Raw genomic sequence first — 26,838 nt, forward strand, 5'->3', positions numbered from 1 at the left:
TTAAATCTTGCTCAGGGGCGCCTGGGTGGTTGAGCATCTGACTTTGGCTCAGGTCATGATCTCACAGTTCATGAGTTCAAGCCCCATCTCAGGCTCTGTGTAGACAGCTCAGAGCCTGGAGCCTGCTTCGGATTCTGTGTCTCCCTCTCCCTCTCTGCCCCTCCCCCGCTCACGTTCTCCCTCTCTCTATAAAAAATAAATAAACATTAAAAAAAATTTTTTTAAACTACAATGAGATACCACTTCACCCATTCTAGGATGGCCACAATAGAAAAGGAAAAGATATTAACAAGTGTTGGCGAGGACGTGGAGACACTGGCACCCTCATACACTGCTGGTGGAAATGTAAAATGGTATAGCCACTTTGGAAACAGTCTGCCAGTTCCTCCAAAGGTTAAATACTAAGTTACCACGTGACTCATCTATACCACTCCCAAGTATATACCCAAGAGAAATGAAAACATATGTTCCAACTAAAACTTTTACACACACGTTCATAGCAGCATTATTCATACTAGCCCCAAAGTGGAAACAGCCCAAGTGTATATTAACTGATGAATGGACAAAGAAAATATTCCATACTGGAATATTACTTGGCAATAAAAAAGAAATACTGATACATGCCATAACATGGATGAAACTTGTCCACATAATGCGAAGTTAAAGAAGCCAGACACAAAAGACCACATATTATATAATTCCATTTATGTGACATATCCTGGATAAGCAGATCCATGGAGACAGCAAGTATAGGAGTGGTGGCCTGGGTCTGGGGGAAGGGCAAATGGGGAGTGACTGCTCACAGGTATGAGGTTTCTTCCTGTGGTATTAAAAACGTTCTAAAATTGGATTGTGGTGATTGCACCACAGAATGCACAATTCTGTACATATACTAAATGTATACTAAAAATCACTGGGCTATATACTTCTAGTGGGTAAGTTTTATGATATGTAAAAGGTATCTCAGAAAAGACATTGGATAAAAAAAACTTCCTACAGGTCAGTGTCGCCTTTTATTTACATTCTGTGAGAAAAGCAGGATATTAGAGAGTACCAAAGGTCAAATATTTAGGCAACATCAAATTAAAGTTACACAGGTCTCTTCTCTGCAGGAATCTCAGGGCCTTTAATGTGCAAAAATGCACTGTGCAAAATGCAAGAAGTGGGTGGGAGTGGAGTATGGGCTGTGTCACTTCCAAACCTTCAGTGGAGCAGCATAACATAGGACTAGGGTTTGCAGAACTCACTTTAGGAAGCGATGTACCTGGCAGTTTCCCCATTCATCACAAGTACTACTTGACCACTTGCAATCACTCTCTTGGAACTCAATCACTGCTGGGTTGAACAGGCGAGGCCACTACTTTCCCTGCGCTCATAGGGCCTACTGTCCAGAAGGAAAAAGAGAGATGTGCTCAAATAAGTTGAACATATGAGGAGGAGCACCCTGCCGATGCTACCAATCAAATACTATGGGGTCCCATGGGAGTGGTTAAGTCTAAGGAACATTTCATGGAAGACCCAATGGTTCAGCCAGACCTTGAACTGTGGGTGGGTTCTGTATGCATGAAGTTGGGAGGAAGGGATCTGGCACAGGAGCCCCAGTCTAAGGGGTGAAAGGAGAAGAGGGGTTGCTTATAGTAGGGGAACAATGAATAATAGTTCATTTTAGCTGGAGTATGATGTGAATGAAGCAGAGTAGTAAGACAAATAGCTGTAAAGTACTAGGGGTCAATCACGGAGAGCCTTGAATGCCTAACCAAAAATGTTAAAATGTATCCTGTAAGAAATACGGACCCATCAAAGATTTCTGAACACGGGGTGGGGATGGTCGTAAACAAGTCTGTCTCTGGGCCTCAGGTGTTTCACCTGTGACACGGGGCTAATTCTACCAGCCTTATCTCACCACAGTGTGTGAGGATCGGAGCCCTTGGACACAGGGCAGTGTGGTTCTGAGCAAGGGTTATTGCTCAGCAGCACAACAGCTGTTTCCAGTTCCTTTGGAAGAATGTGTGCCTCAGAAACACCTGACACATGATATTTCATCTCTGTGGCAGGGCCAGATGGGAAATCTGAGATGGAAAATGAACGCTTCAAAACAGAACATATTTTAAGTTCTCTTGTAGCAGTCAAATCAGATCTGTATTTGATTTCATTTTATTTTGTTTAGAATGAAATAGGGACTGCAAGGAAGGAACAGCTGCTGGAAACAAAGACGGGGAAAGAGTATCAACAGCAGATCTCCTGACCCTCACATCAAGGACTAAGACAAGGGGTGTGTGTGAGACAGAGAGAGACAGAAATGTGTGAGTGTCTGTTCAAGAGTATGTGGGTGAGTATATTCCAGAGAGTATGTGCACATGAGTGTGAGTATGTACGAAGTGTGTTTGTGTGTGTAAGTCCATTTGTGTGCGAGTGTCTGTAAATGTGTGTATGAGTTTGGTGTGAGTGTACATTGTGGGTGCATGGTGAGAGACACCAAGGGAAGAGGTGGAAGGGGACAGACGGAAAGGCACTCCGGCAAAACTGCCGATCTGTTTATGCTTCCCCCCACCATATGGGGTAAGAACAAAGCAAACTGGAGACTGATCCCCAGGTGCTGCCAAGACTGGCGAAAGCTCTGCCCGCGGGGATGCCAGATCCTCACAGACAGAAATCTCTGCTGGCCCAGGAGCCTTACCGGGCCGAGCTGTCCCGGGAACGCCGTAGCCATCTTGCCACCATTTGTTCTATTCTGTGTGCTTTCCGTGTCTGCAATAAGCTGGTCTCCAGCTCTTCCATTTACCTACAAGGAAGAAGAGTTTTCTTAAGAAGCTAACCAAAATATTTGGAAGAGGATCTGACAAATCACTATGACATTTCCTGTATTTGCCCATTTAAGGACATGCTGATTAAATAACTAGGGCTCTCTTTTCTTTGAAATTAACACAAACAGGTCCTCAGTGTCTGTAGAGTGGACAACTTTATAGCAGCCCTCTGCCTAAGAAGTACACAGTCATGGGAAACAGATTAGCTTTCTACATCTTAAACAACTAAAGAGAGGGATTAGGGAATAAAATAGATAAGGTTTCTCAAACTGTGACTGTGACCCATTGTAAGAGACACACCTTACTACGTGACACTGCTTGCTGCCTCCAAGTATGCATGCGTCCCTGAACAGCACAGCTTAGTTTTGCCTGCACTGGGAGCTGCATATACGTGGGAGCATTCTAATCACATTGTGGCTATTCTTCTGATTGCTACTTCTTTTGCTCAGTATTTTGTATTTTCTTTTTTTTTAAAGTTTACTTATTATAGAGAGTGAGCATGAATAGGGGAGGAGAAAAGACAGAGGGAAAGAGAGAATCCCAAGCAGGCTCTGTGCCATCAGCACAGAGCCCGATGCAGGGCTTGAACTCACAAACTGTGAGATACTGACCTGAGCCAAAACCAAGAGCTGGACGCCTAACCAACTGAGTCACCCAGGTGCCCCGAAAAATCTCCCTTCTATCCTTCCTTCATCCACCCAGTTCCCACACTCATTCATAATCACTGCTCTACTCCTTTTTCTTTCCAGAGTTTCTTTATGCCTATATGAGCAAATACAAATAAAGATTTTATATGTCCTCCTCTTAACACAAAGGATAGTACATCATAAACCTTGTTCTGTACTGTGCTTTCTTCTCCTTAGAATATATATCCTTGGTATCTTTCTACATCAGTACATAGAATGCTTCTTCATTCTTTTTGACAACCCCTGAGTATTATACTGTATGAATGTGCTGTAATTTAAAAAGTAGTCCTCTCTTGATAGACATTTGGATTATTGCCAATCTTTTGCTATTTTATAAATGATACTGCAATGAATTATGTTGCACATATATCATTTCTGCATGTATGCAATTATGTATCTGGATAATTTCCCAAATATTGAATTACTAGATCAAGAGTTATATGTATTTGTTCTTTGATAGATATTGTCAGGTTACCAAGAAAACACACATATGCTGGAGATTAAAATTTCATGAAACAGTATATATATATTTCTATTTTTCTATCCTAGTTATTTTCACTTTTTAAAATATTGCCTCAATTCACCAAATTAATTTCACAACCCAATAAATAACCACACAAAAGGAAACATGACATTGGGAAATAAGTATGGCTAGAGAGAAAATAAAAATGAATTATAAGAGATTATGTTAACACTACACAAATACATTTTAAAACCTTGATGACACAGATGGTTTTCAAGGAAAATATAAATGATGTAATATGACCCTGTAAGAAACAGAAAATCTAAAAAGACAATTACCATAGAACATAAAGTTGATAAGGAGATACCCCTACAAAAAAGTCCCTGGCATAGACAGATTCAAAGGTGAGTTCTTACAAATCTTTAAGATGTACCTCACCCTGATAAATTGTTTTATTTTAAATATAAACTTTTTATTTTGGAATAACTTTAGATATATAAAAAGGTTGCAGAGATAATATAGGGAGTTCTTATATACCCTTCAGTTTCCTCTAATGTTAACATCTGACAGAGTCATTGTATCTTTGTCAAAATTAACACTGGTCCAATAATATTAACTAAACTCTAGACTTTATTCAGATTTCACCAGTTTTTCCACAAATGTTCCTTTTCTGTTTCAGGATCCAATCCTGGATACCATGTTACTTTTAACCATTCTTAGTTTATTTTCCCCCAAATTTCCCCAAATGCTGTTTTAGCTGTTCTAGACTATAAAAAAGGAAAGCTCCCAAAATCTTTTTGAGCAGTCAGTATAACATTGACATCAATTCTGATAAAACAGGACAAATAAAGTAAAAATACAATCTCTCTTGTGAATACCAAAGTGAATATCATAAATAAAATGTAAGCAAGAAGAATCTATCGGCAATCAACAGAGTAACAGCAGTATCTATCCCAGAAGTGCACTGGCAAGGCACACAAAAATGTAAGCAGGACACCCAACTTGACCACTTTGAAAGCGAGAAATATATGTACTTTTCAGTTAAATGGCAGGCAAATACAAATTAGTGGACAAAAAACAGCTGCAAACAAAAATAAATTCCACTTAGATCAAGGGATATGTCGGTCTAGTTTTATTCTACAATAGGAACATCAGACCTGAATGCTGTCTTTAGTTCTAGGCAGCTTGCTTTTTTTAAATTATAAAAGAGACGGTAGATTTCTGGTTAAATATGGTGAATTGAAACTATGTCTTAATCTCTTCTCTTCTCTCATAAATTACAGCAAAGGACTATAAAGGCAATTAAACCTATAGAATAAGAGAGAAGATGGTACCTGAGAGATATAGACAATGTTGGGAAGATAGAAACTGTTTGGAGGAGAGGTAACTGAGCAGAGAAAAGGAAACAGAAACCTATGTGCTTTCATGGATTCTGATGAAAAATGAGCTGAGTTTTCCTAAGATGGCTCAAGAATTAGAGGTAGCAGGCATGGGAGAAGGCAGGGATAAAGCATAGGGCTGGAAATATGGAAATGGATTTTTATAAGGAGCAATTTTACTCACAGGTCCCAGCCCATTCCCTTTGCCCACTAAGACAAGCACTCCTTCTTCACCTTACTGGAGACAAGAGTCTTATTCTCTGGAGAAATCAAACCAGAGAGCCTCCAGACTTAGGGAGACCAGGCCCAATAGAGACTGCAGGATTGAAAAAATAAAAGGATTAAAACTCTTCTTACTGAATGACAAGACATTCTGCCTCTTCCTTTGCCCCCCTCCCCAAATACTGGCAGCTAGGACTCTACATCCCAAGCAAGAGACTAGAGAATCCTTTTTTTGGAGAATTAAAAAGAACCATAGAAAAGAACTTTAGATGATGATACTTCTGGCAACTTGATGCCTGATCATCATGCACTGAAACCTGTTAATTCAGTGAGCCCCACAAATCATACAAAGTTTCTTACACATGAATGGATATTTGAGAAAAGCCTACATTATGAAAAAATATCAAACAGAAAAACCTAGAAGAAACAGAGACAATGCAGGAAACAGAAGGAAAAAAATCATAGAGCCTTAAAATATTACATCCATGAAACAAGAAGAGGATTTTCTTGGAAAAAGAGAGCAGAGAATGAGAACACTTGAAAATTAAAAATAATATAGGCAGAATTTAAAAGTTCAATTAAAAAGTTGAGAATATCAGTGAAGTCAATGAAATATTACAGAAAAGAGTAACCAAAAGCCAAAGACAGGGAAAACAGAGAAACTTAGAAATGTATAGTATCAATCCAGGAGTCCTATATTTATCTAAGAGGAAATCCAGAAGGAGAGAACAAAGGAAATGGAGATAAGAAAATTATAAAATAATTCAATAAAATTTCCCTGAAAAACCCGTTTCCAGATTATCTACTAAGTGCCCAGAATAATAAGTGAAAAAAAAAGACCCATATCAAGAAATAACACTGTAAAATTTCAGAAACTAAAAGAAGAGAATATCTTCAAAACTTCCAGAGAAAAAGATAGATGGCACACAAACAATTGAGAATAAAAATGGCATTAGACTTCTCAGTAACAACAATGGAAGCCTGAAGACATTGAAGCCATGTTTTCAAATTTCTGAAGAAAAATTGCTTCAATTTAGAATTCTATACCCAGCCAAACTACCAATCAAATAGTAGACACATTTTCATACGTTCACATCTCAGACAATTTACCTCTCTTATACCCTTTCTCAGGATGAGCATAGAGGATGTGCTCCAGCAAAAGAAGGAAGTAAATAAGGAAATGGGATCCAGGAAATTGGGGATGGAATACAGAGAGGAGGCAAAGGGAACATCCAGGATGACTATGAAGGGATGTACTATGGTAGTGCCTATACATGAGACCTATAAAGAGCAACCTTACAGATTGGTGCATGAAGACCAAGGTCTTAGGAAAAAAAGATGAATATAGATTATCTTATGTGTTTCTTCAGAAAAATTCACTGAGAAGCTGTTGGAGGGTATGAAAAGAATTAGCAATAGGTACATGGAAAACTAAGCAAATAAAAAACAGGAAATTCTGAAATACAAGAAAAACAAAAGGTTGTATGGTTAAGGTAACCAAATTTTAGTTCATTACTTGGCTCAGAAATGAACAATATTTGCATTGTCATAATAATGTAAACACTGAAAAATGATTCCTCAAAAACAGCTTATATGATTTGGGGAGGCTATGGTGAAGGGGAGCTGATGTAGTGGTATAAGAGCTAAAACCTCATTAACCACAATAATTAAATAATCTCTAAAATTAATAAATTATGCAATAGTAATGCAAGCATATTTCTCAGAAACATGGAGGGGAAAAAAAGCAGAGGATATAGCTAGAAGAGTTGAAAGAGGTTGCCTCTAAGAAAAGTAACTAGATGCTAAGGAAGAGTGGGGCAGGGACTGTTGATTTCTATTATAAACCCTTAGTACTATTTTCTTTTTTTTAACTATTTAGCTATTGTTAATTATGTTAGCTAAATTTTAAAAACTGAATATATGCATATAGTAAAATACACAGAAAAATATAATGAAAATAAAATCACCTGTAATCATACATCCCAGAGTTATCAACTGTTAATTTTTCTTTTTTTATGCTTATACATGCTATGTTTTTATTAAAATGAGATATTATAATTTTCCCACTTAATATTTCATGAATATCATTCCATATTAATATCTAAGCATTTAGATCATCATCATTTTAAATTGCTTTATAGTGTTATTTTCTCTGGCCATATCAAAATTTATTCAGTAAATCTATCATTGGACATTTGTGTTATTTCCAATTTTTCAGTATTACAAAAGCTTTACAACGAACATCCCTATTTATGGTAAATGGCTACTTCCTAGATAGTACCTTGGGATAAATTCCTCAAAGTGAAATTAATGAATTTAAGCATATGTCATTTTTAAGAATTTGGATGTGTATTGTCAAATTGCTTCCAAGAAGGTACCAGTTTTCACTCCCTGATAGATTTCATGAATACTGAATATTCCCATTTAAAAAAATGTTTTTTTAATGTTGATTTATTTTTGAGAGAGTGGGGGGGGAGGAGGGGCAGAGAGAGAGGTAAATATAGAATCCAAAGCAGGTTCCAGGTTCTGAGATGTCAGCACAGAGCCTGATGTGGGGCTTGAACCCACGAACTGTGAGATTATGACCTGAGCCGAAGTCAGACGCTTAACCCACAGAGCCACCCAGGTACCCCTGAATATTCTAATATTTGCTAATAGGATGGAAAGTAGCATCTAAAAATTGGTGGAAATATATATTTCTTGAAAATATAGAAAAAAAGTAAATGTACACATAATTCCATCACATATAAAAATTATATGAAGTATTTGGTGGGTATTTGCACCAACTTTGCCCTAAATTTATACCAATCTCTATTACATATATTAAAATGTATAGTCCACAAAAATAGAATCACTCTACAGTCAGCCTGCATTTTTGTAACCAGTGACTATATCATGGACATCTTTCCATATCAGAGCTCATAATAGTTTTTATTTAAAGTTATATGATTACTAGTATATCTGAACATTTTTCATGAGCTATGGACACTTATATTTCCTTTTTGTTACTTTCTTATTTTTCCTTTTTTTCCCCTACTGGAACACTTGCTTCCTTGCTGTTGTAAAAGCTCTTTTATAATAAGGATTTTTGAATGTCCCTTTCCCAAGAATACAAAATCACATCATATTTCTGTGAGACTTACCATGGAGGGTCAAGAATGCAGGTTCCAATGTCTGACACACAGAGAGACTAATCAGAAAGAACAAAAGAATAAACATCCAGCAAGGCCCACAGGATATTGTTTTCAAATATCAATTGCCTCAGTCAGGCCCTTAACAGGAGTGAGTCAGCTGACAACTTTAGGATATGGGTATTAACTCCATTTGTCTTTTTTCCTGATTATCACACTTTCAGCGTCTTTCTATAAAGGTCTAGGATGGTAAGAAGACTTAAAACCAAGTCATGTGAAGACTCATTGAAAAAAAAAAAAACCAGAGAATATTTATTTGACAAAGATTTGGAGGAGGCCTGTCTGATCATGGTTCACAAACCACCAAAAGGCCACCATATAGAAATAACTGCATGGATGCAGGAGGGACATTGCAGTGGAATACAGGGACAAGATGACCTCTGGCTCCTCCCACTCATGCACCTTGAGGTCTGAACCGATCCAGAAACCAGGCAAGATGATATGTGTTATGCTCTGCCTTGAAATTCAAAGACCCAATCACCTAGAGCAGCTGGAGATCCTAAAGAAACCACAGCACTAGAAGATAAAAAAAATATCTCTGATCTCTCTGTTGTTTCAGTCTCCAAATGACTGCAGAAATGTCAGGATCTCAGACATATCCAAAAGGACGCATCCAAAAGCTTTTCTATTCCTTTTGAAGGTCATCAAATTGCAATGGCTACTTATAGAATTGTTATGAAACTGCTGCCAAATAGAATTTAGCTAATTGATTCAAATAAACACATATGGCTATAATGATAAGAATTCACTTGCATTATATATCTGGACTGTGGATAAGGTACATGCTTTCATCCAGGGATTGCTGAAGACCAAAGAAATGGCAATGTCAACCAAGCCATTAAAAGTGCTCCCTGATTCAGCAAGGTCTAAGCAGGAGAGTTTAAAGTCAAGAAAATGACCTACTAATGGTTTTAATATTAGCCTCTGGATTGCTGGGCTAATGGAAGAAAGTAAGAGCCCAGATAATCTCCAAACATTTGAATCTTTTCTGCAATCCCACTGCCAAGAAGTCATCCGGCCTCTAATTATTCTGTCATTCACTATTGGACCCATCTTATTGCTAGAAAGTTTCTTTACTTAAAGCTGAATTCCACCTCACGAGAGCTTCAGTCCTCAGTAGCAGTATGGCCACCCCTCCCCAACCCTCCCCATCATCTAGCATAAATAAGCCCCTTTTTCTATACATAAACCTTTCCTGATTTGAACATAGCAATTTTGTTGCAATATTCAAGTCTCCTCTGCCCCAGAATAAACGTCCCCAGTTCCTTCCACAGTTCTTTATATGACAGGATCCTTTTAGATCACCCTCCTCTGGGCACACAACCAATTTGACAAAATCCTATAAAGGGGCATGAATCCCCAGACTGAGTACACTTCTGGTTGTCTGGAACAAAGTAACATGAAAAGGTAAACTCTCTCAAAATATTTTGCAAATGGAAAAGAAGACTAAATACACCAGGTAGACAAGCTATCTTAAAAGCACCGAACAATTAAGGATATAAATCCTTCAAAAGGGATAGGAGAGGTTATAGTAAAGACCTTCAAGCAACTAGTACCAGCTATTGAGAAATGAAAATTACCAAAAATCAGCAAAGGATAGACGAGAAACTGAAGAGCCCAAAATCACTTACACTAAATCGAAATTTTAAAATAAAACTGGATAGCAATTCAAGTGAAGCTATCAGACGTTGAATCAGATTGAGGATATTCAACTCACAATAGAGACTGGCAGAGAAAAGAAAATAGGAATGCACAAAATTGAAATCAAAGAGTCAAAGGTAAATTTCTTGAGCTGAAAAATACGTCTCAAATATCAAAAGCACAAAAAGCAACATGCCTTGAGGAAGGCTCCTTACGCAGCAAGTAAAGTTCTTAAACTTCAAAAATTAAACAAGCATCTTTCAAACCTGTTTTAAAAGAGGAAAAGAAGATCATCACTTGCAAAAGAAAGGATTAGGTTCATATGTTGTGCAGCACATTATTTAGGTATAGACTCAAGTTTGTTCTTTTTCTCTCTGGGGAATACAAAAGCTTTACAAGTGATATTTGAAACTCTGTTCTTGAAAGACATCCCGAGGAGTCCTTCTGTGATTTTTTTTTTAACCTGCTAGTGAAGGTCTTTTGTCAGCTTCGTGTTTTGTTTTTGCTTTCACTATTTACTCTCTCCTCTTATTATGCTGTCAGCAACTTGAGCATGGAGACCATGTCTTATCTCTATTTATTTCTCCCAGGATCTGTCACATAGGCTCAACAAATGTTTGTTGAATGAGAGAATGAACAAAACTAAAATAAAAGCAGAAATAAACTGGAAAATTAGAATAAAATTTCACTTAATAGAGACAACGTTGATGTGGGTTAAAAAGTGACAAAGACTGACAAAACCAGCAAAACAAGGGTACAAATTATAACAAAATGAGAAATGATCAAAGACAGATAAACATTACAGAAAAAATACTAGACAGTGCTATACATGTTATGCACAAGGAATTTAGATAAGTAAATATGGGTGGCTTTGGAGGATATATTAGGAATGTATCTTTCTAGAGTCTTCCTGGTAAGTCCTTCAATTTTCCTAAGGGGTAGATTCCTGGATAACAAGGTCAGTCTCACAGAATGATACCTTCCAAGATTTCCACAGCAAACCTTTAGTATATAAGTGCATTCTTATCTATCAAGGGATTTTCCTAAACCAGTTCCTTGGGCATAGTGGAAGACATGCTTTCCATATAGGGTCTTAACAGGAAAAGACTCTAAGACCCACGTGGGAAAATAAAAATCTGATGTTCAGCAGTGAAACACCCTGGGAACTCAAGAGACCAAGGGGTTGATGTTGGTTTTTCCTGGATGGATGAAGATACTATTTTTTTTTTAAATCCAATTCAGGGGCGCCTGGGTGTCTCAGTCAGTTAAGCAACCAACTCTTGGTTTTCGGCTCAGGTCATGATCTCACGGTTTGTGAGTTTGAGCCCCGCGTTGGGCTCTGCACTGGCAACACAGAGCCTGCTTGGGATCCTCTCTCTGTCTCTCTCTCTCTCTGCCCCTCCCCAACTTATGCTGTCTCTGTCTCTCTCAAAATAAATAAGTAAATTCTTTTTTAAAACTCCAGTTCAGGAAACACCCGTTTACTGAAAAAAACACCCAGTGCAGGTGACCGTATATGAGAGATGAATGAAACGTAGCCTCCACTTCAGGGAAGGGTCAGCCCCTTCCTTCTCTCTGACTGGTGGTGGGAGGTACCTGGCAGAGTGGTCAGCGTATTTGGCTCATTTATTCTATGGTTTCCACAAGGCTGATCAACTCCAGGAAACAGAAAATTTAATATCTTCACCCCTAAAAGCAAAGAACCTGAACTAAAAACATGAAATAAAAATTCCAAGTAAATCTATACCGGCAGAAGAAATTTAGAAGGTATTTAAAAAAAAAAATCTGAAAAAAGTACCCTACATAGAATTTGATGTGTTTTCATGTTTATAAAGAATTATTTCAAACTCTCCCCAAAATTAATAGAAAATATTCATCAACAGAGGAAATGATAGCAGTCTATCAAGTTCTTCTAATAATGCAAAGATAGCCCTGAATTTAAAATCTGACAAAGCTTCACTAAAAAGGGACGTAGGTCAATCTTACTCATGAAATACTCAAAAAACTCCTAAATAAGATAATAGGCAGAAAACGTTGATAACGTTAAGCTGGGAGAAGGGCATGTAAAGTTCATTTTACTGTTCTCTCTACTTTGGGATAAAGAATTCTTAATATGCTTGCTTTTTTAATTAAAACAAAATTACCTCCAGCAAAATCCACATTATAAGGATAATATATCATAATCAAGCTGGTTATCCTAAGAAAGAACATCTCAATATAAGGAAAATTATTAATATATGTTATCTCATAAAAAAATAATAAAGTCAATGATCATAAGATGCTGGAAACTAATCTTGTTTGATTTTTACAACCAGGCAATTCAATATTATTTTAGAAAGAAAAATAGAAGCATTCCACTTAAAAGAGAAAATAAAATTATGACGTTCATTACAACATTGGAGTTGCTAGTCAGTGCAATGCAACATGAAAGAGAAGTGACAGATAAAAACAGCAAAGGCACTTAAACCATCAGTGCCTATAGTTGGCATGATTGCACATGGGACTCAATTTGAAAATACCGGAGATAAATAACCTGAACAAACTGTTCAGTTGTGAAGATGTAGGAGAATTTATGAACAATCATAAATGTTGGAATGGACTGTATGTGTAAAAGGAATCTGGACTTGTGCTGAATGGCTCTAACCAACAATTCATCAAAGTTCAAGAAGACAGATTTCAGCTCAATGTAAAGAACTTTTCTATTTTTTAAAGGAAATTTTAAAAACATACACAAAAGTAGACACAACAGTGTCATGAATCTCCATGAACCCATGGAATTAGCTTTAACTTTTATCTATTTTGCCCATCTTGAAAAGAATTTTTCATAATCAGAGCTATCAAAATGGTACTGGGCTGCCTTAAAGGAGAAAAAGCTTTTCATCACCAAGGTGTGCAAGAACTACAAAAGATATTAGCAGATCAGGGATCCTACAGGGAACAGTCAAAACTGGATAGGAACTAACTCCACATGTGCCTTCCAAGAGCCTATGATTTAGGAGGTGAGATGAATCCAGGTTGTGAGTTTGTCTGGGCCAGGTTATAAACAATCTAACCCCTGAAACCAATATTACACTATATGTTAACTAACTAGAATTTAAATATAAACTTGAAACATAAAAAAAAGATAATTATATACTCTCAAAAAATTTAAAGCAGGGTTTTTTCTCTTAGTCATCTTAGTACATCCAACTCGCAACATAAATATTTAATAAATTCAATAAATGTTTGTTAAATAAATGACAGATGAATGGAACACAAAATGGGATGGTGGCACTTCCACACGACAGTAATAAACAGAAAAATAAATAAAATATAAACCTTCTTACAACAACTAGTCTCCAATATACCAAAGGCCCAAGGATATAAGCCAACTGTTGAGGTGATAAAATTAAAAAGCATAAGAAACCAAAATGCCTGGCAAATACCCAGCCACTGGAATAGTGAGAGAAATAAATGACCAAACTAGCATTTACTCTTAAACCTACATAAAGTGCTAAAACTTCTTGATCTTCCTCCTTTGACTCCTGTGACTTGGGCTCCATTTCCTTCAGCCTCAGAATACATACACCTACTCAGTCTTCTCAGCAAACTCCTCTTCTGTCCATCATCTAATCCTTGGTTTGGGTTTTCAGCTCCCTTGTCATCCAAATAAATGATACCTATTATTTCTCGGCCATTGGTTCCCAAACTTCACCACATAGTAAAATCATACAGGGAGCTTTTAACAACCCCAGGTCACACCCTAGAAAATTAAATCAAAATGTTTGAGGGTGCAAGCCAGACAGTGGTAGGTTTTTTTTTTATTTTTATTTTTTAATGTTTATTTATTTTTGAGAGAGACAGAATGTGAGTGGGTTGGGACAGAGAGAGAGGGGGACACAGAATCTGAAACAGGCTCCAGGCTCTGAGCTGTCAGCACAGAGCCCGACGCGGGGCTTGAACTCACAAGCTGTGAGATCATGACCTGAGCTGAAGTCGGACGCTCAACCGACTGAGCCACCCAGGCGCCCCAAGACAGTGGTAGTTTTTAAAGACAACCCCTATCCCAGTGATTCCAGTATACAGTAAAGTTTGAGACTTATTGCTCTAAACATTCCCCATAAGCGATATCATTTCTCCCATGGTTTCGAGCTGCTCTGAGAGCCATCTGCCTCTCTAGGATCTCTACCAAGATGTCCCATAAGCAGTGGAGCCAGTTATACCTAAAACAGAATTCACCATCTTTCTTTGCTCCACTCTTCAAATCCCCTCCTCCAAATGGAATATCTTATTGAGGAGACTACCATTAAATTTTCTAACTGCCCACACCAAAAATTTGGGAATCATTCTTGACTTACCCTGTTTCATGCCCCACATTGATCCAGTCCCCAAGTTTTATTGACTTTGCTTCCAGTTATCTTTCCTTTCTTTCTTCCTTTCTTTCTTTCTTTGTTTTTTTTTTTTAGAGAGATATTGAGACTGAGCACACAAGCAAGGGAGAGGGATAAAGAGAGAACCTGAAGCAGACTCCATGCTCAGCACGGAGCCCAAAGCGGAGCCCATCCCACGACCCTGGGATCGTAACCTAGGCTGAAATCAAGAGACAGATGCTTAACTGACTGAGCCACCCAGGTGCCCCTGCTTCTGGTTGTCTTAATCTGTCACTTCCTCTCCTTTCTTGGATTGGGACTTATTATAATAACCTCCTGGCCAGTCCCTACTTCTAGTTTCACCCTCCATCAATCTGCCCTCTATATGGCTACCAAAGCGATACAACATGTCATTCTAATCACATGACTCATTTCCAAACTATATTAATATATTAATTATAATTAATTAATATATTAACTATAATTAATATATTTCAAATATATTAACTATACAAACTGCTATGAACCAGGCACTGGGCTAAGCAATTTGTATGCATTATCTTACTTAATGCTTATTACAGTCTTCATTACAGAAAGGAAATTGAGGCATGAAGCAATTAATCTGGCTACGAGCACATGGTAAGGAAGTGACGTAACTGGAATTCCAAATCAGATTATTTTGCTTGTTTCTGGAACTGGACTCAATGATTCCAGCCTCCTTCGTCCCTCCTGGCCTCAGGATGCATCAAGTCTTCTGTGATCTGGCCCCTGCCCACCTGTCTGTCTCATCTCCCTCACACCATAACCTCCAGCAGAACTGAATTACCCCTTGTTCTACAGACTCTAATTTCTCACACCCTCATGATGCCCGCAGATGCTGTCTCTTCTGCTTTGTCCACACCCCCTGCCCATCACTCACCAAAGTCCTACTCACACATCAATGAATGGCCGTGGTGGTACCCTGGACTAGCACAGAACGCTTCCCTCTCAGCTTGTTTTCTCATCTGTAAAACCAATTACAACGATCCTTGCCCAGCTGTGTTCCAGGGTTGGTTTAAGGCTTACATCCTATTACTTATGACAATTCTTTGAGAACTATAAAGTCCTATGCAAATGTTACCAAATGTTACCTCTTTTTCTGAGGTAGTGTGAGCTCAGCTCTATCACCAAATTTGTCGGAGGCAAAAGTTGGAAGTATAAGAAGTTTATCTCTGCCATAAGAAGGAGTGAAGGACTGACACATGTTACAACATGGATGAACCCTGAAAACCCTGAAAAGTGAAATAAGCCAGACACAAAAGGCCACATATTGTATGATTTCGTTTACATGAAATGTCCAGAATAGGTAAATCCATACATGAAGAAAACTTATTAGTGATTGCCAGAGGCTGTGGGGAAGGGAAAAGGAGAATGGGCTACTAATGGGTAAAGGGTGTTTTGGGGGACGATGAGAATGTTCTAGAATTAGACCTTGGAATGGTCTAATGGCCTCTGCCATCTCACCTTGCACCAGGTGCAAAGGAGACATAGGAGGTGGCCCATGAGAAAGTACCCTAGGTCATCCTCACCCCAGAGTAGCAGTCCCCAAATGACAGTTGACCTCAAACTGCCCTCATGGCCCTTGCTATGTCAGCAAATATCCAGATTACCACACCTGCCACATACACCACCTGTGTAAAAAGGATTCTGGGGTATGTACCCCCTCTGTAGCTTCATCCTAAGTGATAATATTCATTAAATCATAGGTCTGATCGTGCCAGACATGGCTTTTTTCATGGCATACATTAAAATAAATACACCACTACTTAAACAAAAATGTTCATTCACATATCACCAAAACCCATCCTGGGTGCCATGTGGCACAAAGACAAGTCTTTGGGAAACACAGGGTCAGGGCACTGTCATGCTACTCTGATTTCACATGTGCCGAACAGGATTAGACATCTCTTAGGGAGGACACAGCTTCTTCTCTGGCTCAATACAGATGGCCTCTGCATGGCCCTCTGGGAGCTGCAGAGTGGCAAGAGGAACAGCCTGCACCAATAGGGACCAGGCTGTCCCTTCCTCTTGCCAGTGATATGAGGGCACGGACACCCAGGCCACTCCACGCAGAAGACTGCAAACTGGTCACACAAGTTATCTACTTTATCAGATGGACAGTGAGCCCTGGAAAGGATGTGGGAAAGGTCAGACACTCACAATAACACTATCTTCAAGGCCTCACCCCATCACAGCTATGTTTAGAGGAGCCCTGTAAGCAGCCTCAGAGGCAGATGGCAAATGTCACTGTTGAGTCAGTTGCAGCTTCTGAGCCCCTTGTTTCCACCTTGGACAGGAACACAGCACTGGATAGGGGTACAGAAGCCCTGCAATCAGATTCCTGCTCTGCTACTAGCAGGACACGTGACCCAAGTCATGTCCCTTCCCTCTCTGAGTCCAATTTCTTACCTGTAAAGTTAAGGGGTTAAGCATGAATGCATCTTGAAAACACTGTGCTAAAGTGAAAGTGGCCAGTCACCAAAGACTACACATTATATGATTCTGGTCATCAGGAAGTCAAGAATAGGCAAATCTACCGTGGGAGACAGTCATTAATGTTTGCTTAGGCTGGAAGGATTGGAGGATAAAGTTGCATAACAAATAGACAACACTGACTACCCTCATGAAGTTTTTACTTCCAGGTGAGGCTTTCCACAGGCAAGAAATGATATAAACATAACAAAGGAAATTGACAAAGAATGTTATAAAGGGTAAGTACCAGGGAGAAAAAAAAGAATCAGATGACCAGTGCATGGGGTTGCAAGTCTGGAGTCAGGCTGACGTTCATTCACTTGGAGATTCCATCATGGGCTCTCCCACTCCTATTTCCAGAGGGCCAAAGAGTTCCCCTCTTTCTCTCCAATTCTCTAAGTCAAACCACTAGTCAAGCACCCTGCTATGACACACCTGGACAAACATCACCATGGCTCCTGCTTCCCTTTCTACCTCTGAGACCACGCTCACATTCACACATTCATTCAAGGAATGCTTACTAATCAACAACATCATGCCAGGTACAAGGGCTGAGGGGGACATGGAGACCAACAAGCACGATGCTCACCGGCATGGAGTCTACAATTCACCGAGGGAATCAGCGATATGAACCCCTACTTGTAATTCAGAGCAGAATGGTAGAAGCCATCCGCTGGAGACAAGGGTTTTACACCATCCTCTACAGTCTCCAAAGCACTTCATGGGCATGGGTGATCTCATTTGGTGGTCACATCTTGATCCTCCTTCTTGCATGCTTTGACAATGCTGCTGGGCTCAAGGCTCACGGCTCTTCGCCACTGACCTCTCACGTCAAGAGCACAGGCCCTGACGTGTCCTGGAATCCAATTCCAACTCTTACCACCATGTGCTAACCACACATCTGTGGACAAGTACTATAGCCTCCCTGAGCCTGTACTGTCATCTGTGAAGTGGGCTGACTTCCCCTACCTTCCAGTATATTAGATAATATACATGAAGTACTACCGGAACCCATGGCACACAGAAAGTCCTCAATAATAACAGCTACACTAATGTTGTTAATTTCAGGTTATCCTCTCTTTTTTTTTTTTAAGTTTATTTATTTTGAGAGGGGAGAGAGCATAGAGAGAATCTGAGACAAGCTCCGCAGTCTCAGATGTGGGGCTTGAACTCACAAACCGTGAGATCATGACCTGAGCCAAAATCAAGAGTTGGATGCATAACCGACTGAGCCACCTGGACGACCCACAAGTTATTCTCTTGTCTATAATGTTACTTAACTGTTTCATCCGTGTCTTTTATATCTTCCTAACATAAATCCTAGACTGCATTTCTCCCCAGTTGCCCGTACTCCTAACTACTGGGTAATGAATTATTAAATAAATGAATCAATCAAGTGGAACTTGGAATATCAGAGAGAGAAAAGGCACAAATAACTCTCTAGCTTCTGGTTTGGAGATGGTAGTCCTCTTCACCAAAGGGGGAAGCATTGGGAAAAGGGCAGGTTTGGGAGGAAAGATGGGTTTGGTTGGCAGATGCTGCATGTGAGGTATTGAGAAACATTCACAGATATGTCTAGTAGATGGTTGCAGCTGAAAATAAAAATTGGACAGTCCTCAGGTTGAGACCATGAGAATAAATAAATATCCTGAAAGGAGCTGCCTATCAAAATCACTGAGGTCCTTTAAATAACACCAATGCTCAAGCTCCACCTGCCCAAAGATACCGATTTAACTGCCCCAAGATGAGGCCTGGACAGGGTTTATTAAGAAAGCCCTTGGAATTGTAATGTGCAGCTACAGTTGAGCACCACTAGGAAAGAATGAGCAGAAGGAAGGAAAGAATGAGCCCTGCGTGGGACTATCATTTCAGGGACTGGAGACACAAAGGAATCATGGGGAAAACTGAGAAGAAACAGTCAAAGATGGCTGAGAGCAGCCTGAGGAGCCTGGAGAGGAGAAACATTCAAAAGGGGGAATGAGAATAGTTTGGCAGCTCTTCAGTAAGTTAAACATAGAGTTGCCACTGACAAGCAATTCCACTCTTAGGTATATACACAAAATAGTTGAAAGCAGATGCTCAAACAGTAACTTCTACAGAGACGTTCACAGAAACACTATGCACAACAACCAAAAGATGTGAACAACCCAAAGGTTCATGAATGGATGAGTGGGTAAAAAAAATTGTGGTATATCCATACAACACAGTATTATTCGGTCATAAAAAAGAATGAAATACTGACACATTACAATACCAATGAACCTCAAAAATTTATGCTAAGTGAAAGAAGCCAGACACAGCAGGCAACATGACGTGCAATTCCATTTACATGAAATATCAAGATAAGTCCATGGAGACAGAAAGAGATTAGTGGTTGCCAGGGACTCAGGGAGGGTATTGGAATAGAGTGTTTCAGCTTAATGGGTATAGGGCTTCCTCTTGGGGTGATGAAAAAGTTCAAGAACTAAATAGTGGTCGGGGTTGCACAACACTGTGAATGTACTTGATGCCACTGAATTGTGCATTTTTAAGTGGTTTTTAAAAGGTACATTTTATGTGTATATGTTTTACCAAAACAATATGTGACCAACCCATGAAAAAACAGCCAAAAGATCCACCCTGAAAGTGACCACAGATTTGTCGACTGGCACTTTCATGATAATACATACCCCCTGCTCCTGCACAGCTACAGAAGGATCCAGGGCTGGCCTCGAAGCCACTAAGGGCCTTTCAGTTCAGATGCCATCAGTTCCCAGGGTCTTTAGCCCCCTGACATTCAGTGTGAAGTGTTTTCTTCCCCATAGACTTTTGGTTTTTGCAAATGCCCTCATCTGTTAAGAAAAATTCTCTTGACAACCATCTGGACATAATTCAACAAAACTGCAGCACATAAACTCAAAGCCGAGACTTAGTTTTTACTTTACTATCAACTGATGCATCAAATGTCGTTAACACGCCAACTAATTTTCAGTAGCTTCCGGGCATGTCTGAGACCACAGGCACCACCAACAAAACCCACAGCAAGAGCAGTGCTTGGGAAATTCAGTCCAAGGACTCCCGCAGCTGCTCAAAGGAAGCAGCTGGATTGGACTCCATGGTCTGTGCTGGGGAAGGAAGGCAGGACCCCCAATCCATCACGCTGGAAAACAGCGGCCACCGCCACTGCAGCACAGAAACAGAACGGCTTCCAGAGCTGGGCACAACACACTTCACAGGGCTCCAGCCTCAGTGACCTGGGACGTCAGGCTCTTTCCTGGCCACAGAGGTCTTGAGTCTTCCCTGAGAGTCCTCGTCCTCCCACAGACTCGGCACTGGCCATGGACAGCTGGCCCCGGTCTCTGCATTTTTCAAGTCTTGTCCCCGGATCTTCAGACTCCAGTCTGAAGGGTCTGCAACCGTCTCAAGTCAGGAGATTTGGTCCCAAATCGGTGCCCTTCATTAAAATCAAGCACCTCTGTCAGCTGGGCCTTGTGCTGGCCGCGGTAGAGGAGACTGAGGTTAATCAGACACGGTCCCCGCCCTGGGACAGTTCACAGTGTGAGAGAGATGGCAAGGTGCGTGGATAAATGACTGCCGGCCAGTCCAAGGCAGAGTGTGGGGCCCACAGGAAAGGGACATCTGAAATGCTCCAGAGAGTCTACGAAACGGCTCCTGCCAGCCAGTCGGGCCCCCGTGTGAGGGTTCAAACCGACGGACCTCCTGGCTGGCTTAATTAAGCCCCAGTTAGGCATTGTGCCCAGAAACCTCTCCTCCCTCCTGTAGAATAGCCCAGCTCACAGCATGACATGCAGGGAACCGGGTCAGCTGTTGGGGGATGGCAGCTGCGGGCAGTGGTGTTGACAACGGTCAACGACTGCCACCTCGGCTCAGACGTAGGTCACTGAAAACCGCAGGGCCCAGAAACCAGACATTCCACCCTCAGGAAGCATTCTGCCTCCTGTCCCTGACCTCACAGAGAAGGGCCGGCTGGGGTCACCCCGCTCTGAAAGGACACAGAAACCACCCTGGCCGGAGCTTTGCCTGAGGAGAGGAGGAGAAGCAGAGGCCGCAGACACTCGGTGGGGCACCATCTCTGAGGTCGGGGAACAAACAACAGACCCAGAGAAAGGGTAAGTTACAGCTCATCCTCTTTCTGGAACCCTCGGAATATGCTAAGAAACCATCGAACATTCCAGGAAAAGCAGTTGGTTTAATGTAAGGCGTAAACCATAGGCGATAAAGCCATCTCTGCACTCTGGGCACTAGTGTAAAGGGCCGCTGGGCACAGACAGGCAGGAGACTCAAAACAACAGGTCTGATCCGCCGGATACCGGGTTTAGGGAGTAAACTGAATTCATTTCTTTTTAAGTCCCCATTATTTCTGTCTGTGCACAACGACACCTGTGTTAGGATCAGAGAGACAGGCTCTGAGAAGAGAATCCAAGCTCTGAGGGATGGAGCACAGGCTCCCAGGGAGATGGCACGGTGGTGAGCCCCCAGCCACCAGCAGCCCTGCCCCTTGTCCCCCCACCACCCTCACTCCCCCCTGCACATCTGGAAAGGCTCAAAGGTCTGACCTCGGACTCCGTGTCTGCACCTGGCAGAGAGCTCAGAGGTCTTGCTCTCCTGGGACAGACACGAAGCAGCTCACCTTGGGGCGTCCATGGCAGGGACATCAGGAGCACCATGAACGCCCCACTGCCCCATCCCCCATCTTCCCAAGCCCGGAACCCGGGCATTGGAGAGTCTCTGTACCCTCCCTCCGAACCCAACCACTCTCAGCCCCTGCTACTGTGACCCCCAAACATCTCCCGTGTTTCCTCTCCCGTCTCCGCTGCCATCACACACGCTCAGGCTCTTATGTGGTCTCTTACATGGTCACGCAGCACCTGCTCTCCCTGTTTCATTCAGCCTTCTCTCCTGCCAATCCATTTCCACACCACATGGCCATTTTTCTAAGATGCAGATCTGACCTGGTCACTGCCCTGCATCAAACCCTATGATGTCACCCCACAACTTCTAGGATAATTGGTTAGGGTCTGCAGTGTGAACTCTGGAGCAGTCCTCCTGGACTCATATCACTGCTCTGTCACTTACTAGATCTGTGACTATCAGGTTCCTTAACCACTTGGTGCCTCCGTTTCCCCACTGGTAAAATGTGGACAATAATAGTACCTGCCTCACAAGGTTGTTGTTAGGACTGAGTTAATGCATGTAAACTGCTTAGAACAGTGCCTGTAAATGGTAGCTACTATTTTCACAGATTTGTGCTTTTTACAGACCTTGGAGGCCCTCCCTGTTCAGGCCCCATGCAGCTGTGCAGCCTCTTTGCTCTGCTATACCTCCCTCCCTCGGCCTCCCAGGGACTTCCAAAGACACTGACCCCCTTCCCTTTTGCTTTCACCACTGAGACTTTGCACACGCCACTGTCATTGCTGGGTTACGCTATTCCTCTCCTGGCTTGTCCGACTGTCCATAGTTTCCCTCTCTCAAAACTATATTTGATTATTTATTCATGGATATCTCCTGCTGTAATACAAGATCCATGTGAGCAGGGCCATGGGTGCCTGAGTCACCATGATTCTTCAGTGTTTAAAATAGTGCTAGCTAATGGTGCTAGCTAGTCAAAGCCCAGGCCCTAGGAAGACAGCCCTGCTGAAATGAATCAGAAGGAACAGGGTCTTCTCTATACATCAAATACTAGACATCACAGCACATCTACAAGTTCATGACATTCCAATTTGCTACAACTATTCCCACGAGAGCCACCACTGGAAGAAGGCAGATCCTTGACTTAGATTCAGGTGTTCTAACAAAGTAAGTCGGTGACTGAGAGGGAAAACAGCTTGGAGGAGAAAAAAGCAGCATGGAAGATCCACATTTCAGGTGCTTGATGTTCAGATTTTATGTGACCTGACATTACCAGGTCATTCCTGAGTAAAATGAATACAGATCCATTTTTGCTTAAAAGACAATGTTAGAAAAGAAAAACAAAGAAGGGAGGAGTTCTGGAAGTTTCCTATAAAGCCCTTCTGTTAAGCAATTTCCATTTTCTTGCAGATTCCTCGTTATAAAATTAGAACTGTGTTCCCCTGGACAATAATCTATGCCCTGGAAGCTTATTTCAAAACCCAATGACCACCATAAGAAAAGCAATTCCTTCCTAATTAAACATTAAGATGATTGGTCAATGTATCAACATACCACTGCAAAATAGTTACAAAATAAAAACAAAGCCTCCCCACCTCCCCTTCAATCTGCTTCCTACTCTGATGGCAGATGAATTTTACTAAAAGCACAGCCCTGCTCAAGCCTTGCCCTCATTCAAAACCCTTCAGTGGCTCCCCATTGCCTTCAGGATAAAGAACAAACTCCTAGAGGGTGTTTGAAGATCCTTCTCCTTTGGGCCCTGACCTACTTGTGTAGCCTCATTTCCTGCTAATCACCTTCAAATAACCCCTGGCCCAAACAAAATGCACTGAGAGTCCCTGCCACGCCTTTATCTTTTCCCCACTTCTGCCTAGAATGTTCTGTACTCCCCTCTACCCCCCACGTCAAAACCCTGCCTCCTTATAAGACTCACTCAAATGCTACCTCCTCCATGAAGTCTTCTGTGATGTCCTCCTCCCTAATACATGCTGCCCACCATCTTCAGGCTTCCATAACCTTTTACTAGAGATGATTCTCATGTATTTATCACTGGCTGGCTTGTATTGTTATTTCTGCACATATTCTCTACTTCCTGATAAACTATAAACCCAAATACATTTTCCCCTCACATTTAACATATGTCATGCAAATAGAAAGTACTAAAATTTTGAATGAATCAAGTAACAAGCGGCAGAAAACAGTACAATATGGCTGGCAGCAACTGAATTTATCACTGCACTTAGAGAGGTAGCAAGTCTGGAAACGTGAGAACTCTATCCCAGTGGTTGGAACATTTTGTCTACAAACCTGTTTCTATCAAAATCCCCTATTTAGTCTCATTATTTATCCATTGACCTTTCATTCCTGCTGGATGTGTGTGTGTGTGTGTGTGTGTGTGTGTGTGTGTGTGTGTGTGTTGTGCAGAGGGGAGGAAGCAGAGTAGGGGAGGGGTATTATCATCAAAAATAGGCAGCAGCAACAGAGAAGCTCCTTCAGTGAAGACAGCTCAAAATCCACAGAAGCATCAAGTGTGTCCTCTACTGACTGTCAAACACAGGGAGGGGGAAATTGAAGTCCTGCTGGGCAGTGGTTCCCACTTTACTGAGGACCGCAGAGCTTGTGAAAACCCAGGTGGGCCCCACGCCCAGAGTTTCTGTGCCTGTAGGTTGGGGTGGGGCTCAGATTTTGCATTTCTGACAAGCTCCAGGATATGCTGATAGGGACCGTGCTTTAAGGATCCTCCATGTAGATGAACAAATTAATCAAGGGGTTCAAGGTGCAAGGATCAGCCCCTTGTATATGATACAAGTGTTTTTAAGGCTAGAAAATTGATCTTTAATCAGATTAAGGCACACGGAGAAACAACATCATATCATGGTTTTTCCTTCTCACTTGTAATTCAGAACCTAAATTCTAAATTCTACAGGGTAGACCAGAAAGTTACAAAGGAGTTAAGAGACCTAGGTTCAAGTCCTGAATGTGTCACCAGTTAGCTGGGTAACCAAAGACTCCTCACTACTCTTTCTGGACATCATTGCACAATTAGAACCACAGAGATACTCAACCTGAAAAATCTCCAGGGTCAGGTCTTACATCCCATGATCTCACAATTTTAAAAACCTGTTGGCAACTTAGTTCCAAAACTAAATATTATCCTATCTCTATATAAAATGCTTAAAGATACTGCAAATTGAAAACTGAAAACACGAGAAATAATTAACAGTTAAATTGGAGAAGAGCCCATAATAACTGCAATTATGAAGACTGAAAGAAACTTCACTTATATTTCACAAATAATAAGTGCTCAAAAATATACCATGGAAGTAGATTTTAAAATACACAGCAAATATACTACTGTTAGGAAATTACTCAGCCATAAAAAAGAATGAAATCTTGCCATTTGCAATGATACGGATGAAGCTAGAGAGTATAATGTAGTGAAATAAGTCAGAGAAAGACACATGCCATACGATTTCACTCGTATGTGTAATTTCAGAAACAAAACAAATGAGCAAAAGGGAAAAAAGAAATCAAGAAACAGACTCTTACATTATAGAGAACAAAATGATAGTTACCAGAGGGTGGGGGGGATGGGTTAAATAGGTGATGGGGATTAAGGAGTACACTTGTGGTGATGAGCACCGGGTGATGTATGGAAGTGTTGAATCACTATATTGGACACCTGAAACTAATATAATGCTGTGAACTAACCGGAATTAAAAACTTAACTTAAAAAAATGCTACAATTAAAAAAAAAAAAAAAACAGCTCCCTTTCTGCAAACCTTCTAGAGAAAGCAGGACATGTTACAGAATGAGAGAATAACTCACCAGTGGAGCAGAGCTGACGGGATTCATCCAAGGAGAGAAATCAGCCCCTCTTCCCCACGTTGGCACCTCCCCTCCATCCCAGGGGCACACTGCTCCTGGGCCACCCAGCACACAGCTCTCTTTAAAGAGAAAAGGCCACCTTCCCAAGATCGTGGCCACAAGAATGTGAGGATCAAATGACCTTCCCCTAGCTCATCAATGAGTCCAAGGAAAGCTGATCGCCGGGCCATGTGGGCCCAGTCGCAGGGTCCCCCCGGGGCCTGGCGCCCACTTTCCTGCCGCTCAGGGGCAGTTGCAACCATGCCCTCCGCGGGAGTCTGGCCTCTCCCCTTGCAGCACCACAGGCCCAGAAGTCATCCAGATGCCATCTCATCCTCCCCACCTCAGCCACTTGAACCAGCCGAGAGAGGAGACCCCACAGGCCCTCGATGGCAGCCCACCTGCCACTGGGCCCAGAGCAACCGAGAACACGAGGCCCCAGGTCTCACGGGGCACCCATTCTGTGGCTTCGGGGCTGACTGGGCGCCTGCTCACCCGCCCCCTTGTGCCCAGCTGACCCGGGTTAAAGTGAACCGCACGGCATTAAGTCGCTAAGCCTCCCGGGGAGGTAGGTCACCCTCAAACACATTATCCCCCCTCAACAGATGGGGAAATGACGCCACAGGAAGATTAAATAACCCACCCGGCCTCACACAACCTGCCGCAGGTGGAGCACGAGGTGATCCCAGCCCTCGAGCCGGCTCAGGGGTCCAGAATGCTCCAGATAAAGCCCTCCCGGCGACGGGGACTTGCACAGCAGAGCCAAGAAAGAAAGAAGCAGAGGGCCCCTGCTGAAAGCCACTCCAAGTGTCCCTCTTTTCCCGTGTGTCCCCAGAACACCGTGTAAGAGGATGCTTTTCAACCACAAGCATGAGAGGGGCCAGAGTGTGAGTGCGGGTGCAGAGGACGGGCTCGTAGACAGCAAGGGCCCTTGGTGATTGGCCCCAGAAGGGCTCAGGCTGAGCCGGGTTCTGTCCGTGCCCTCTGCACCCCGCAGGGCTCTGCACGAACTGGTGGCCCTGGCCTGTTTCACTCCTTCCTTCGATGAGTACTTACATATCTAACAAGGGCAAGTCACTGAGAGACACACAGGAT

General features: G+C 41.7%; 1 protein-coding gene across 6 annotated transcripts in view; it reads right to left on the bottom strand.

Moving 5' to 3' along the window:
• The window catches only part of FRMPD1 (FERM and PDZ domain containing 1), an 87,952-nt gene that overhangs the window by 45,703 nt on the left and 15,411 nt on the right, over positions 1-26,838 (bottom strand). For all 6 annotated transcript variants that reach the window (XM_027039463.2, XM_053204919.1, XM_027039466.2 and 3 more), the window contains one exon: positions 2,678-2,782. In XM_027039463.2, the coding sequence (XP_026895264.1) occupies positions 2,678-2,778 (101 nt within the window). In that variant the 5' untranslated portion in view covers positions 2,779-2,782. The remainder of the gene's footprint in view (positions 1-2,677; positions 2,783-26,838) is intronic.

Source organism: Acinonyx jubatus, chromosome D4, assembly GCF_027475565.1.
Source record: "Acinonyx jubatus isolate Ajub_Pintada_27869175 chromosome D4, VMU_Ajub_asm_v1.0, whole genome shotgun sequence".
NCBI lineage: Eukaryota > Metazoa > Chordata > Mammalia > Carnivora > Felidae > Acinonyx > Acinonyx jubatus.